The sequence below is a fragment of the Heterodontus francisci genome, chromosome 38 (assembly GCF_036365525.1).
Source record: "Heterodontus francisci isolate sHetFra1 chromosome 38, sHetFra1.hap1, whole genome shotgun sequence".
NCBI classification, from domain to species: Eukaryota; Metazoa; Chordata; class Chondrichthyes; order Heterodontiformes; family Heterodontidae; genus Heterodontus; species Heterodontus francisci.
The window spans coordinates 44,974,589-44,991,813 of NC_090408.1; the positions used below are offsets into that span (position 1 = coordinate 44,974,589).

General features: G+C 43.5%; 1 protein-coding gene across 7 annotated transcripts in view; it reads left to right on the forward strand.

The window, feature by feature from the left end:
• Window positions 1-17,225, forward strand: part of usp8 (ubiquitin specific peptidase 8) — an 86,246-nt gene that overhangs the window by 22,546 nt on the left and 46,475 nt on the right. For all 7 annotated transcript variants that reach the window (XM_068018307.1, XM_068018310.1, XM_068018308.1 and 4 more), the window contains exons 4-10: window positions 3,168-3,253; window positions 4,292-4,457; window positions 4,782-4,830; window positions 5,907-6,075; window positions 6,233-6,395; window positions 6,812-6,956; window positions 11,407-11,627. In XM_068018307.1, coding sequence (XP_067874408.1) covers window positions 3,168-3,253; window positions 4,292-4,457; window positions 4,782-4,830; window positions 5,907-6,075; window positions 6,233-6,395; window positions 6,812-6,956; window positions 11,407-11,627 — 999 coding nt within the window. The remainder of the gene's footprint in view (window positions 1-3,167; window positions 3,254-4,291; window positions 4,458-4,781; window positions 4,831-5,906; window positions 6,076-6,232; window positions 6,396-6,811; window positions 6,957-11,406; window positions 11,628-17,225) is intronic.

The window sequence follows — 17,225 nt, forward strand, 5'->3', positions numbered from 1 at the left end:
TGGACACCAAGATCTCTCTGCTCATCTACACTACCAATAATCTTCCCATTAGCCCAGTACTCTGCATTGCTGTTACTCCTTCCAAAGTGAATCACCTCACACTTTTCCACATTAAACTCCATTTGCCATCTCTCCGCCCAGCTCTGCAGCCTATCTATGTCCCTCTGTACCCTACAACGTCCTTCGGCACTATCCACAACTCCACCGACCTTAGTGCCTTCCGCAAATTTACTAACCCACCCTTCTACACCCTCTTCCAGGTCATTTATAAAAATGACAAACAGCAGTGGCCCCAAAACAGATCCTTGCGGTACACCACTAGTAACTAAACTCCAGGATGAACATTTGCCATCAACCACCACCCTCTGTCTTCTTTCAGCTAGCCAATTTCTGATCCAAAGCTCTAAATCACCTTCAACCCCATACTTCCGTATTTTCTGCAATAACCTACCGTGGGGAACCTTATCAAACGCCTTACTGAAATCCATATACACCTCATCCACCTGTTTGGTCACCTTCTCGAAAAACTCAATAAGGTTTGTGAGGCACAATAGTCGAGATGAAATGTTGTTCGTGAACATCAAATCTTTTTATTGTTTTTTATTAAGGAATTTTCCTTCCGTTTTAAATCAACTTCCAGCATGTCCCATTTAATTTGTGTCAATCTTAGTTAACTGACTGGAGCTGTTGAGCCAGTGGTTACGCATCCCTTCAAGAGGCTTTGAAGAGTCAGTACCAGTGTTTCCCAATCTTGATCTGAGGGAGGCAGTATTGTTCAGTATCTGCTGGGTACTGGTAGGTACTCAATTGGCATTCTAACAAAAAGAATGGCGCATATCTGTTCATCTCAGTTGCTCAGCTTTCTAAGCTCGACCTGATTACAAAGGCATTTACTGCCAAGGATGAAGCTTAAACAATGACAGTTTGTGTTAACTACTGGAGAATGCCCTTTTTAAGGAGTACTTTTAGTTTCATTTGTGATGGCATTTTGATTTGAGGAAACTGGTTGATAAAGGAAACTAAGTACATGGCTGAAAGTTGAGTTCTGCTTTTAGAAAGTGAAGTTAGTTAGGCTTTTACTGCATGAACCTACATTGGTCCTGGTCCAGCAACACCTTGAATTTAAAATTCTCATCCTTGTTTTCAAATCTCTCGTGGCGTGGCTTCACCTCTCCCTATCTCTTAATCGCCTACAAGCCTTAAAACACTTCTTAATTCCTGCCTCTTTGACCAAACTTTTGGTCCTAACATCAGTTTATGTGGTTCGGTTTAAAGTTTTATGTGACTTACGCTCTTGGGAAGCACCTTTTGGATTTTTTTACTACATTAAAGGTGCTATAGAAATGAAGGGCAATTTGTTTAAACCATCCTGAATTTAACTAAAAATTATTACAAAACTGACCCTAAGCCCCACAGTGTGATTGGGCTGTTGCAGACACCCAAGGTTTTGATGTCTTCAAATATGAATGGCTTCCAGGGTTTAATTGTGGGGAGGGCAGTGAGGTGTTGGGTGTCTCTATAAAACATTCTAAGTTTGCAGTGTTTTCTTTTTCTCCCCAAGCTGGAATTTATCCAGCAAAGACTTGGGATCATTTTTAGTAGGGAGGGATGAAGAAAAGGTAGTTTTGCTGCTTATGCCCTTAACCTATTTGTGCTGTTGGAAAAGGAGTTGTGTAATGCAGTGCTGGCAGCAATTACTTGGGTGGGGGGGAGAAAGGTGCAGAGTTTGAAGACAGGTACACTCTTGATTTTTTTTTTTAAAAAAACAGCAAATGCAGAAATCTGGATTAAAGAGATAAAATGCTAGATGTGCATAGCAGGCCTAATCATCTCTGAAATAAATTAATGTTTTGGGTGTGATTGTTCATCAGACTGGTCATGGCAGCCTGGAAAAGCCCCTTCACATAACTGACAAAAGGAGGGGAGAGCACCTGATCAGGTGTTCAGCCACCATAGCTACTTTCGCAACTGTTACTGTAAGCTACTTTTAGCACCTCACCCGCACTTGTTTTCTCCACCCTGTATGTCAATCCAACAACGGATTTTTCCAAACTGGCTATGCTAGTTCTCATAGGTCACATTCAAAGTGTTACCCTGTCTTTCTCCTTTAGGTACTGATTGATCAGCAATATATTTGCAGCACTAGCTGTTCCTGTTGTTAAATGTTTCCTGGCTGCAGCCATTCTTGGTCAGGGCTGCAAAGCAGTTGTATTGGTTAGTTCTGCTGGGTTGCAGGACAAGTTGTTACGACTGACCGTTGCAGGCCAAGCCCCCAATCAAAATATATGATTCTGATTGTGATGGGAGAAATGCACTGTTAATTCAATTCCGTCACTCCACAGATAACATATCATTTTAAACTTTCCAAATTAAAGAAAGCCAAATTGTACAATTTATTAACCTCTGAATGAGGCTAACTAAACCAGGTGTCTTTAAATCAACAAATTAACTGTTTGTTCAGAAAAACTAGATTCTTAAACACTATGAAGATATAAACAACATTTAAAATAGAAAAAAAATAGTCCTTGCAAATTTACAATTCACTGTTGCTTGAAGTCCTTACAGCCGTCTGATGGGGAAAAAGATTCATCCACAGTAGAGCAGTCCGTAGTCTAATTCCAGCAGTAAGTGATGCTTTCCTTTCTTCAGCGAATTTCAACAATTAATGACTTGACACTTTTTAAAATGAATCAATTTGGCTTTAGAATTTTTGTGGGATAAAAGATTGTCTAACTTCCCTTCCTTCAGTTTAAATGGCTGAGAGCTCTTTTTTCAGGTGCTGACACCAGCTGTCTGTCCGTGTTCTCTGTTAGAACAGACTGTCTTCAACTAAAAAGCCAGTTCAAAATTGAATTGTAACAAATGTATCGCGTGATGCTCAGTCAAAGTGGCTGTATCCAAGGTAACAAGAATGCACCCTTTGAATCAGTGTCTCTGGCTGTTGCCAGGTAACCAGGATGCATTATTTGAAGCTGGTTGTTTCCCTCCCATATGCTTGTATCCAACGGCAGCCAAAATGCATTTTCTCTTTAATTCCTGAGGCTTGCTGGTTCTTAAAGCAATTCTGATCCTTTGCAAGCCTTAAAGGCAAACTGCAAATTCCCCAGAGGAAAAAAAACTACAGGACCATGACAAAATACATAAAAGTGTAATGTGTTTTATTTCAGGAATACTACCTTTCTCTGCTTGGCCCTACAAGCTTCAGAAAAGCCATAGAGGAAGCAGAAAGGCTTTCTGAAAGCCTCAAGTTAAGGTCTGTAGAGTTGCTCCCATTCTTGTAAGGTTTATAATCACGATGACTAAGACAAAATGACCTGGGTGGCTTAATGCTCAAAGCTCTGGCCAGTGGGTGGTCTAGGCCTGGGCATGTACAAAATGACTGGAATCTATCTGAGATATTCTGATGGCCTCTCATACTTTTATATATAAGTCTCGACAGTGCAACAAGTAACCTGCTTTTTTTTCTTCTTTGCATATCTGTCTTGTGTGTAAAATATATTCAACTGTTATTTGTAGCATTAGCTCTGAAGCCTATGGTGTAATCTTTAAATTTATCTCCACTTCCAATTTTGAGTATTAACCTTTGGTTCCTTATCTTCCACTCTGCCATGTCTCGCTCTCTGTTTGCACCCTCTGCCATTACCATTTATCATTCAGCTTATGCTGTTCTGTCTGTTTCATGATCTCATGACCTAAAGATAGAACAGTACAGGCCCTTCGGCCCACGATGTTGTGCCCACCCTTTAACCTACTCTAAGATCAAACTAACTACCCACCCTTCATTCTACTATCATCCATGTACCTATCCAAGAGTCGTTTAAATGCCCCTAATGTATCTGCTTCTACTACCACTGCTGGCAGCGCATTCCACGCACCCACCACTCTCTGTGTAAAGAACCTACCTCTGACATCTCCCCGAAACCTTCCTCCAATCACCTTAAAATTATGCCCCCTGGTGATAGCCCTTTCCACCCTGGAGCCACTGCATTTCCCAGCATGAACTGTATTGTTGAGTTTCAGCAATGTTCATGGTTGCATCTTATGGAATTTGTCCATTATCAGGCCTCTAGCCCTGGCCTGCTGGCCAAAGCATGGACCCATCATCTGTTAAATCACCCTCTTCTTTTTCAACCAGTTACCAGGCCCCGCCTTACCACTCAAGTGTTTTATCACGGGTACTCCACCCTGTACATAAACCTGTCTATACATACATATAAGTGTGTGTTTGGCCAATCTGTCTTGTTTAACCTGGAAATTAATGCAAGAGTTTAACTTTTTCTTAATCTGTTAGATATGAGGAGGCTGAAGTACGTAAAAAGCTTGAAGAAAATGAAAAGCTGCAGGAAGAGAGAAGAAAACAGCAGGAAGAAACAAAAAGCAGGGGACGTGATAACAGCTTGAAAGCAGCAACCAAAAATTCTTCAGATCTGGTTGGCATTAAGAAAAGAAGCGTAAAGGTTGCTATCGCTGAATTTTTTTTGTCCTAAATAAGAATTTACTTTAAATTACAAATTTTTTTAGTATTTAGCTTTAATTAAATTCAGGTGTTAGTATGTTAAGAACATCTTTGATTTGGATTGTTATTCAAAAAGAACTTGGAATCAGTGTCTAAACCTTCTGTGTTACAGAAGAGGGAAACGTGACACTTGAGTTTTTGTTTCATTTAATTAATTGGAGTATTTTTTAAAGTTCAGAGGGGAATAGAGAAAAGTTCAAGTATTCTAAGCATGTTTGGAATGTTAACCAGAAGGACTTTGTAAACCACCTTTGTTTTTTTTTAGGAGGACCATGAGTTAACTGACATAAAAGAAACAAATGCAGAACGTAATGGTGAGGTTGCTGTCATTTCTGCTACAAAAGTAAACTTACTAAGTTTACAAAGTATTTACAGCACCGAAACAGGCTATTCAGCCCAACAGGTCCATGCCAGCATTTTAGCTCCACATGAGTCTCCTGCCACCCACTTTGTCTCGCCCCATCAGCATAGCCTTCCAATTCTAAACTTGTCTGACATCACTTGATCATCCTGGCCTGATCTCATACAGCTTACAGTGGTGGTCACTGGATGGCAGCCAGGAGTGAGAGTCCTGGCCAAGTTTCTAACACTGGGTAATGATTAGTTCTACTCCCCCTACCTCTTGATCTCGTTGTCACGAGAGAGCTGTGAGAGAGTGGGGGTGGGTGGGTGTGGAAGAGAGTGCCATTTTTTATAAAGCAGACGATCCTGTATGCCTGTTGAACCACTTTCTCAACCTGCCCTGCCACCTTCAATGATTTGTGCATATATATTTCAGGTGTCTCTGTTCCTACACCCCCTTTATTTTATGTGACACCACCTCATTCTTCCAAAATGAAACAAATTGCATTGCTCTGCATTAAATTTCATCTGCCATGTGTCTGCCCATTCCACCACCCTGTCTGTCCTCTGAACTCTATCAATCAAAGACTTGCAGGTTAATAGGTAAATTGGCCATTGTAAATTGCCCCTAGTGTAGGTAAGGTGGTAGGAGAATAGTGGGGATATGGTAGGGAATGTGGGATTAATGTAGGATTAGTATAAATGGGTGGTTGTTGGTCGGCACAGACTTGGTGGGCTGAAAGGCCTGTTTCAGTGCTGTATTTCTCTGTGACTCTATGACACTATTCTACTCACGGTTCGCAATACTTCCAAGTTCTGTCATCTGTAAATTTTGAAATTGCGCCCTGCACTCCCAAGTCAAGGTGATTAATATAGATTAAGAAAAGCAGTGGTCCTTTTGCCTTCTGTATATAATCACAAAGTTGAAGTGAGTTTTTGTGTTTCTAGCGATCTCGCTTCTACTCACCACCTCCTCTCACTTATAACTTTCGTTTGAATGACTGAATTACTGGTTGTTTTATTTAGTTTTCTTTCCTTTGGGATGCAGATGCACTTCACCAGGCAATCAGTGCAGAAATGTTGTTTGCAATGTTGCAAGATGTAAACACTAAGGTGATCATTATGGACGCCCGAAGCTACAAAGATTACCAGGAATCTCATGTACGTGTGGCGAGATCGCACTGTATAAGCGTGCCAGAGGAAGCTGTCAGTCCTGGGTAGGTATTTCAGTTCAAGTTTGGAATAGTGTTAATAACTGCTATTTTAAAGTTTGACAAGCAAATTGAAGCATTTTTGTTTTCATTTAACTTGAAATTGTAACAAGATGTACTGCTGGACAATGAGAACTAAATGTTTTAAAACTGTTTTCTGCAGCATCACTGTTAACCAGATAGAGTTGAAACTGCCAGAGGAGTCAAAAGACATGTGGCGAAAGCGTCAGTTTGTTGATTATATTGTTTTGTTGGATTGGTTCAGCTCCATCGACCAGGTGAAAAGGGGAACCATTCTTCAGAGCCTCAAGGATGCACTTTATAAGGTTTGAACATTTTTTTTTCCCCAGAGCAATTCACTTGCACCTCATGCTGCGCATATATCGTAACTGTCCATCCAAATGTTACTTTTTTCCTCCCAATTCCCCACAGGGAATTGATGTCCTCTACTTGATGCCTCCCTGTAATGCCATGGTGCTGTAAAGTTACTGCTCATGCGTGACATTCCTCACCTGTGCCATTTGGGAAGACAGTGAAACAAGGCCAAGGGCTTCTCTTATTTTTGTTCTCCCCTCATTTGATTCCCACACTAACCCTGCAAAACAAACGTAAAAATCACAGAGTAAGTCACGATTATATAGAGCCTTTAACAATGTTAATATTTTTGTGACAGGAAGGAAAGTGCAAGGTGACTTGCCAAAAGGGTACTGAATTTTTCAGCTTACAATTTTTTCTAATGCAGTGGGATAGCCAAATAATTCTTCAGAGTGAACCTCTGGTATTGGAAGGTGGCTACGACAGCTGGCTTCTCTGTTACCCAATGTATACCACCAATGCAAAAGTGACTGCTCCGAAGAAAGAATCCCATGGAGCTGTCCAAGTGTCCTGTAAGTATTGCTTCCTGAATGTACAAAGGTTCTTTCAAAATCTTTTTTTGTGCTGAAGTATGTCATCCTTAAGGAGAAAATGCAAAACATTCATGATGTAATTTTGTCAGAGTGCAGAGTTTGTGACTGTCGATTGCAATATGTGGTGCATGGTTGGTAAACTTTTAATGGGAAAACTTACTGCTCCACCTGAAGGAGACATGGAAGAAACATAATAACACCTGCATTTTGAGTGATCTTGTTAAAATGTTTCAACTTTGCCACTTGTTTTGTTGATTTAAGAATATAGGATGAAACCGGAGGGGTAGTGATATGGTAGCACCGAAAGTTGGTATACCAGTGCACAGTCTCTCAGAATGGGAAAGGATAGAAACGTAGAAATTAGGAGCAGGAGTAGGCCATTCGGCCCTTCGGGTCTGCTCTGCCATTCAAAAAAGATCATGGCTGTTCGTCTGATTCAGTACCCTGTTCCTGCTTTCTCCCCATGTCCCTTGATCCCTTTGGCATTAAGAAATATATCTCCTTTTTGAATATATTTAATGATTTGGCCTCCACTGCCTTCTGCGGTAGAGTGTTCCACAGGTTCACCACCCTCTGAGTAAAGAAATTTCTCCTCATCTCTGTTCTGAATGACATACCCCATATCCTGAGACTGTGACCCCTGGTTCTGGACTCCCCAGCCATTGGGAACATCCTCCCTGCATCTAGCCTGTCTAGTCCTGTTGGAATTTTATAGGTTTCTATGAGATCCCCTCTCATTCTTCTAAACTCTACTGAATATAGGCCTAGTTGACCCAATCTCTCCTCATATGCCAATCCTGCCATCCCAGGAATTAGCCTAGTAAATCGTCTTTGCACTCCCTCCAAGAATATCCTTCCTCAGATAAGGAGACCAAAACACTAAACAATACTCCAGATGTGGTCTCACCAAGGCCCTGTATAACTGCAGTAAGGCATCCTTGCTCCTGTACTCAAATCCTCTTGTAATGAAGGCCAACATACCATTCGCCTTCCTAATTGCTTGCTGCACCTGAATGCTTGCTTTCAGCGACTGGTGTACAAAGACACCCAGGTCTCTCTGCACCTCCCCTTTCCCAATCTATCACCATTCAGATAATATGCCTTTTCTGTTTTTACAACCAAAGTGGATAACCTCACATTTATCCACGTTATATTGCATCTGCCATGCATTTGCCCAAATCACATTGGAGCCTCTTTGCATCCTCCTCACAGCTCACTTTCCTCCCCAGCTTTGTGTTGTCTGCAAACTTGGAAATGTTACATTTAGTTCCCTCACCCAAGTCATTAATATATATTGTGAATAGCTGGGGCCCAAGCACTGATCCCTGCGGTACCCAACTAGTCACTGTCTGCCACCCGGCAAAAGACACATTTATTCCTACTATCTGTTTCCTGTCTGTCAACCAATTCTCTATCCATGCCAGTATATTACCCCCAATCCCATGTGCTTTAATTTTGCATGCTAATCTGTTATGTGGGACCTTATCTAAAGTTTTCTGAAAGTCCAAATACACCACATCCACTGGTTCTCCTTTTATCTGTTCTACAAGTTACATCCTCAAAAAATTCCAGTAGATTTGTCAAGCATGATTTTCCTTTTGTAAATCCATGTTGACTTTGTCCGATCCTGTCATTGTTTTCCAAGTGCTCTGCTATTACATCTTTTATAATGGACTCTAGCATTTTCCCCACTGCTGATGTCAGGCTAACCGATCTATAATTCGCTGTTTTCTCTTTACCTCCTTTTTTTTAATAGTGGGGTTACATTAGCTACCCTCCAATCTGTTGGAACTGTCCCAGAGTCTATAGAATTTTGTAAAATTACCAGCAATGCCTCTACATTTCTAGGGCCACTTCCTTAAGTACTCTGGGATGTAGATTATGAGGCCCTGGGAATTTATCGGCCTTCAATCCCATCAATTTCCCTAACACCATTTCCCTACTAATACTGATTTCATACAGTTCCTCCTTCTCACTAGATCTTATGTTCCCCAACATTTCTGGGAGGTAATTTGTATTCTCCTTTGTGAAGACAGAACCAAAATATATATTTAATTGGTCTGCTATTTCTTCCCCATTATAAATTTCCCCCATTTCTGACTGTATTTTATGTATTTTGTACTATGGCCCCATTTGTTTCCCACCCTTGTTTTCTCTGCCTTCAACTTTTGCTTCTTACCTTTTTGTCTTTCATTTCTATCCTTGTTTCCCTCTCCTCTGTCTCCCTGTTCAGATTCCTATCCCACTGCCATTCTAGTTTAAACCCTCCCCGACAACAGTAGCAAATTTCCACCCCCAACCATGGTGCCATGAACTTGGCTCTTGCTGCTTTCCCCTGAGCCATCTCCCCCAACAATATCCAAAGCAGTATATCTATTAGAGAGGGGGATGGCAGGGGACTCGAGCACTACCTGCCTTCCTCTACTCTGCCTGGTGGTCACCCATTCCCTTTCTGCTTTTAGTGCATTTGTTTGCAGTGTGACCACCTCGCTAAACATGCCATCTACAACGATCTCAGCATCGCGGATGCTCCACAATGAATCCACCTGCAGCTCCAGCTCCGTAATGTGGGTAGTCAGTAGCTGCAGGTGGATACACTTCCTGCGCAAATGGTCGTCAGTGACACTGGCGCATATCACGGGTGCAAGCTCTCCTGCCATGACTTATCTTTAGATTAGTTACTCCCTTTAATTAAAAGTACTGTTTACGCTAGGGGCCTTGCTCTACACCAAAAACTGCCCACTGCAATCTAAAGTCCTTAATAAATTACACAATTTTCTTTTTTTTAAAAAACACACGTTTGTGGTACTAAACTTTCACTTATATGGTAGGTTTTGAGGCTTTTTTCAACAAAAAAACTTTCCCCTTTTTTACAGGCACAAACAGCTGTTAGTTACCCAACCAATCAGCTTACCGATTTCCAGTGATGTCACTAAGTCACTATTTCCTCTTTTGAATCTCTGCGCGTGCCGAGAGAGAGAGAGCCTATTAATTGTCTGCTGGTCATGGGGATTAACTGGCCATTCATTTGAGCCCCCTATAAATAGACACAGAGTGAAACTGTGGTTGCGTTAGATGCTTATGTGTAACTCTAAATATGTGTGTAAAAATTGGCTCCAGTTCTATCAGATTTTTGGTCTCAGAGAATCGAGAGATATGGGGAGCAGGCAGGAAATAAGAATTGAAGCCCAAGTTCAGCCATGATCGTATTGAATGGCGGAGCAGGCTCAATGGACCATATGGTCTGCTTCTCCTATTGCTTGTGTTCTTGTATCCTTCACCAACTGGCTTTCTGGAGTAGAACAACAGACAACATCCTGCTAACTTCAGTCTCTGCTGTGCTGAACAGGCTGTAAGGGGAAGGAACAAGAGAGGGTGGTTGTGCCTTGGCAGCTCCTGCTGGCTAATTTTAAAGGGCATTTGGAGTGATGGCATTAGGTAGCAGAGTCTGTGGCACAGTGGCGCAGTGGTTAGCACCGCAGCCTCACAGCTCCAGCGACCCGGGTTCAATTCTGGGTACTGCCTGTGTGGAGTTTGCAAGTTCTCCCTGTGTCTGCATGGGTTTCCTCCGGGTGCTCCTGTTTCCTCCCACATGCCAAAGACTTGCTGGTTGATAGGTTAATTGGCCATTATAAATTGCCACTAGTATAGGTAGGTGGTAGGGAAATATAGGGACAGGTGGGGATGTTGGAGAAATATGGGATTAGTGTAGGATTACTATAAATGGGTGGTTGATGGTCGGCACAGACTTGGTGAGCCGAAGGGCCTGTTTCAGTGCTGTATCTCTAAAACTAAAAAACTGTGCCCATTTAGCTGTTAAGGCTAGAAGATTGCAAATTAAAATTGGAGGAATAAATGGGGAAGACTTGCCTCATAACAAATGTGCCCTTAGAGTACAAGAAACTATTGAAACCTGCTGTAGCTGACAGAATAAGAGGCAGCAAGAACAGCTTCTATCGTTGTGGGTGACTTTTATAAATGAAACTTCAGAGTCAGCAGTACTCCGTCTAGATCTTTCACTGGGTGTGAAAGGGTGATTCTTAGTTGTTAACACCTTTTTCCCTCCATATTTCAGCCCTCTGATACCTCGCCTATGTGCCCAGTCCTGTGACTGGAATCACAGGCTATTCAACTGTGCAAGTCATTATAGCCCAGCTCTTTAGGAAGGTGGGGGTGGGGTCACTGGATGTTGATAAGTGTCAACCATGGCTTTTCTTCAACCTTCCCTCGTCAATGGTCAGGCTAACCAAGTGTCTTAATTGCTGCAGCAGCTAACATCACCCACTGAGTGGGAATCAAATTTGTGACCTTTTGATCTATGGTTTGGTGGAGCTCCACGTGACTCTTAAATGTCATCAAGGGAGTGGTCCATATATTGAAAATATAAAATCAGCTTTTGAATATTGTACGGTATTTGTTTTATTGACAGTGAATTTCAGTTATCCTTCCTTGGAGGAATCTCCCCCACCCTCTGGAGACCTTAATGAAAAGAAGGCATTGCAAGAATTGGAGAGTTTTAATGAACATGTATCTGAGCTGGAAGAGACACCAACAAAAGTCAGCATAAAAACTGTAAATGTGCCTAATGGTGTCCCTGGTCCTGGAGCTGCAGTAGCTGGGCAGCCTGTTGTAGTGAAAACTATTCCACAGGTATGTACGGTATGTTGTCGGATTAATACAAAGTATGCACTGTGCTCCCATATTCCTGCTTCTGTAGTTCAACTTGTAGTGGCATTCTTCGTTCTTCCCTTCCCAAATGAAACGAAAGCAAAACTTCTGCAGGTGCCCATTGCTGCTGAACTCATTGTCTATTTTATTTTACTTCTTCATTAGTACCTGTTCAGCTGGTTTGAGTAAATGGGGATCAAGCAATATGCAAAATCACTGGACTAGTGGGGAGAGGGGAAATAGAAAATGGGGAAAACCCTCATCGTCAGCACTCAAACAACCAATTGAGTCAGGTTTACAAAAACACTAAACATTGGGTGGAAACTAGCATTTCTGTCCCAGAACAGCGGTAGGTGATATCCTTGAATGAAGCAGTTATTTGTGATCTCCACATTTCACATCTGAAGACCATCATCAGCTCAGCCCATTTGCTTCTGTTAGCTATTAGTTTTTTTTTTTATTTCTATCGCTTAAAATAGCTCAGAATAGATTAGCCTTTGGCATATTGAGACCTACCCAGTAGTGTTCTGGGAGCACCATTGCTCTCACTAGCACCTTTTTAAAATATATATATATATTCTTGGAATGTGGGCGTTGCTGGCAAGGCCAGCATTTATTGCCCATCTCTAATTTCCATTGAAAAGGTGGTGGTGAGCTGTTGCCTTTAACCACTGTAGCTCATATGGTGTAGGTACACCCACAGCGCTATTAGAGGTTTTCCAGGATTTTGAACCAGCAAGTAAAGGAACGGTGATATAGTTCCAAATCAGATGGTGTGTGAATCATAGAAAGTTTAGGACACAGATAGAGGCCACTTGGCCCATCGTGTCTGTGCCAGCTGAAAAACGAGCCACCCAGCTGAATCCTACTTTCCAGCATTTGAACAAAGAACAGTACAGCACAGGAACAGGCCATTCGACTCTCCAAGCCTGCGCCGATCTTGATGCCTGCCTAAACTAACACCTTCTGCACTTCTGGGGCCCATATCCCTCTATTCCCTTCCTATTCATGTATTTGTCAAGATGTCTCTTAAACGTCGCTATCGTATCTGCTTCCACCACCTCCCCTGGCAGCAAGTTCCAGGCACTCACCACCCTCTGTGTAAAGAACTTGCCTCGCACATCCCCTCTAAACTTTGCCCCTCGCACCTTAGACCTATGTCCCCTAGTAACTGACTTCCACCCTGGGAAAAAGCTTCTGACTATCCACTCTGTCCATGCCGCTCATAACTTTGTAAATCTCTATCATGTCGCCCCTCCACATCCGTCGTTCCAGTGAAACAATCCGAGTTTATCCAACCTCTCCTCATAGCTAATGCCCTCCAGACCAGGCAACATCCTGGTAAACCTCCTCTGTGCCCTCTCCAAAGCCTCCACGTCCTTCTGGTAGTGTGGCGACCAAAATTGCAAGCAATATTCTAAGTGTGGCCTAGCTAAAGTTCTGTACAGCTGCAGCATGACTTGCCAATTTTTATACTCTATGCCCCGACCGATGAAGGCAAGCATGCCGTATGCCTTCTTGACTACCTTATCCACCTGCGTTGCCACTTTCAGTGACCTGTGGACCTGTACACCCAGACCTCTCTGCTTGTCAATACTCCTAAGGGTTCTGCCATTTACTGTATACCTCCCACCTGCATTAGACCTTCCAAAATGCATTACCTCACATTTGTCCGGATTAAACTCCATCTGCCATTTCTCCGCCCAAGTCTCCAACCGATCTATATCCTGCTGTATCCTCTGACAATCCTCATCATTATCCGCAACTCCACCAACCTTTGTGTCGTCCGCAAACTTACTAATCAGACCAGCTACACTTTCCTCCAAATCATTTATATTTACTACAAACAGCAAAGGTCCCAGCATTGATCCCTGCGGAACACCACTAGTCACATCCCTCCATTCAGAAAAACACCCATCCACTGATACCCTCAGTCTTCTATGACCGAGCCAGTTCTGTATCCATCTTGCCAGCTCACCTCTGATCCCGTGTGACTTCACCTTTAGTACCAGTCTGCCATGCGGGACCTTGTCAAAGGCTTTACTAAAGTCCATATAGATAACATCCACTGCCCTTCCTTCATCAATCATCTTCGTCACTTCCTCAAAATAGTCAATCAATTTAGTAAGACACGACCTCCCCTTCACAAAACCATGCTGTCTCTCGCTAATAAGTTCATTTGTTTCCAAATGGGAGTAAATCCTGTCCCGAATAATCCTCTCTAATAGTTTCCCTACCACTGACATAAGGCTCACCAGCCTATAATTTCTTGGATTATCCTTGCCACCCTTCTTAAACAAAGGCACAATATTGGCTATTCTCCAGTCCTCTGGGACCTCACCTGTTGCCAATGAGGATGCAAAGATTTCTGTCAAGGCCCCAGCAATTTCTTCCCTTGCCTCCCTCAGTATTCTGGGGTAGATCCCATCAGGCCCTGGGGACTTATCTATGTTAATGCTTTGCAAGACACCCAACACCTCCTTTTTGATCATGAGATGACTGAGACTATCTGCACTCCCTTCCCTAGGCTCATCATCCACCAAGTCCTTCTCTGGTGAATACTGATGCAAAGTACTCATTTAGCACCTCGCCCATTTCCTCTGGCTCCACACATAGATTCCCATCTCTGTCCTTGAGTGGGCCAACCCTTTCCCTGGTTACCCTCTTGCACTTTATATATGTATAAAAAGCCTTGGGATTTTCCTTTAATCCTGTTTTCATGACCCCTTTTAGCCCTCCTAACTCCTTGCTTAAGTTCCTTCCTACTGTCTTTATATTCCTCAAGTGCTTCATCTGTTCCACGCCTTCCAGCCCTTACAAATGCTTCCTTTTTCTTTTTGACTAGGCTCACAATATCCCGTGTTATCCAAGCTTCCCCAAACTTGTCTTGCTTCCTCACAGGAATATGCTGGTCCTGGATTCTAATCAGCTGACGTTTGAAAGACTCCCACATGTCAGATGTTGATTTACCCTCAAACAGCCGCCCCCAATCTAAATTCTTCAGTTCCTGCCTAATATTGTTATAAATAGCCTTCCCCCAATTTAGCACCTTCACCTGAGGACTATTCTTATCTTTATCCACATGTACCTTAAAACTTATGGAATTATGGTCACTGCTCCCGTAATGCTCCCCCACTGAAACTTCGACCACCTGGCTGGGCTCATTTCCCAATACCAGGTCCAGAATGGCCCCATCCCTAGTTGGACTATCTACATACTGTTTCAAGAAGCCCTCCTGGATGCTCCTCACAAATTCTGCTCCATCCAAGCCCCTAGCACTGTGAGTCCCAGTCAATATAGGGGAAGTTAAAATCACCCACCACCACAACCCTGTTACCTTTACATCTTTCCAAAATCTGTCTACATATCTGCTCCTCTACCTCCCGCTGGCTGTTGGGAGGCCTGTAGTAAACCCCCAACATCGTGACTGCACCCTTCCTATTCCTGAGCTCCACCCATATTGCCTCGCTGCATGACCCCTCTGAGGTGTCCTCCCGCAGTACAGCTGTGATATTCTCCTTAACCAGTAATGCAACTCCCCCACCCCTTTTACATCCCCCTCTATCCCGCCTGAAGCTTCTAAATCCTGGAGCATTTAGCTGCAAATCCTGCCCTTCCCTCAACCAAGTCTCTGTAATAGCAACAACATCCTTTTGGGCCTCCTTATCTCGAGAGACAATGGATACGCGCCTGGAGGTGGTCAGTGGTTTGTGAAGCAGCGCCTGGAGTGGCTATAAAGGCCAATTCTGGAGTGACAGGCTCTTCCACAGGTGCTGCAGAGAAATTTGTTTGTTGGGGCTGTTGCACAGTTGGCTCTCCCCTTGCGCCTCTGTCTTTTTTCCTGCCAACTACTAAGTCTCTTCGACTCGCCACAATTTAGCCCTGTCTTTATGGCTGCCCGCCAGCTCTGGCGAATGCTGGCAACTGACTCCCACGACTTGTGATCAATGTCACACGATTTCATGTCGCGTTTGCAGACGTCTTTATAACGGAGACATGGACGGCCGGTGGGTCTGATACCAGTGGCGAGCTCGCTGTACAATGTGTCTTTGGGGATCCTGCCATCTTCCAACAACATCATATTTCCAAGTACTAATCCAAGCTCCAGGTTCATCTGCCTTACCTGTTATACTTCTCGCATTGAAACAAATGCACTTCGGACCACCAGTCCCGCTGTGCTCAGCAACATCTCCCTGCCTGCTCTTCCTCTTAGTCCTACTGGCCTTATTTACGATGTCATCCTCATTTATTTCGCTAGCTGTCCTACTGCTCTGGTTCCCACCCCCCTGCCACACTAGTTTAAACCCTCCCGAGTGACGCTAGCAAACCTCGCAGCCAGGATATTTGTGCCCCTCTAGTTCAGATGCAACCCGTCCTCCTTGTACAAGTCCCATCTGTCCCTGAAGAGAGCCCAATGGTCCAGATATCTGGAACCCTCCCTTCTACACCAGCTGCTCAGCCACGTGTTTAGCTGCACTGTCTTCCTATTTCTAGCTTCACTGGCACGTGGCACAGGGAGTAATCCAGAGATTACAACCCTCGAGGTCCTGTTTTTTAACTTACTACCTAACTCCCTAAACTCCCCCTGCAGGACCTCATCACTCTTCCTGCCTATGTCATTGGTACCGAGGTGTACCACAACCTCTGGCTGTTCACCCTCCCCTTCAGAATGCCCCCTATCCGTTCCGAGACATCCTTGACCCTGGCACCAGGGAGGCAACATACCTTCCTGAAGTCTCTTTCATGTCCACAGAAGCGCCTATCTGTGGCCTATAACCCCTGACTATAGAGTCTCCTATAACTATTGCTCTTCTGCGCTTTGTCCCTCCCTGCTGAACAACAGTGCCAGCCGTGGTGCCACTGCTCTGGCTGCTGCTGTTTTCCCCTGATAGGCCATCCCCCTCAACAGTATCCAAAACGGTATACTTGTTAGAGAGGGGGATAGCCACAGGGGATTCCTGCACTGACTGCCCCTTCTAGCGGCCACCCATCTATCTGCCTGCACCTTGGGTGCAACCACTTCTCTAAAACTCCTGTCTATGACACTTTCCGCCACCTGCATGCTCCTAAGTGCATCCAGTTGCTGCTTAACCGATCCATGCGGTCTGTGAGGAGCTGCAACTGGGTACACTTCCTGCAGATGTAGTCGTCCGGAACGCTGGAAGCGTCACGGACCTCCCACATCTCACAGGTGAAGCACTTCACCCCTCTGACTGACATTTCTAGCACTAATTAGTTAATTAATATAAAATAAATAAATACTTATTAAATCCTTACTAAATTATGATACACTTAACTATATGGTCCCTAGTGCTAGATTTCTACAATAAATACTAAATGCAAACCAAATACAGTAATCTTCTTCCTCTGGTTTAGTTACTCTACTTATTAATTAGTTAATTAGTGTTTTAATCAATTTTTATCAGTTTTATTTTCAAATTCGGTACAGATTCCCTACCAGCCAATCGGGTCACAGCTTTCCTGTGACGTCACTTTTTCAGTTTGTTTTTTTTCCCCACCCGAGGTGACTTAATCTGTATACTCACCGCTCTGGAACTCCGCCCTCCGAGTCTGCTCTGA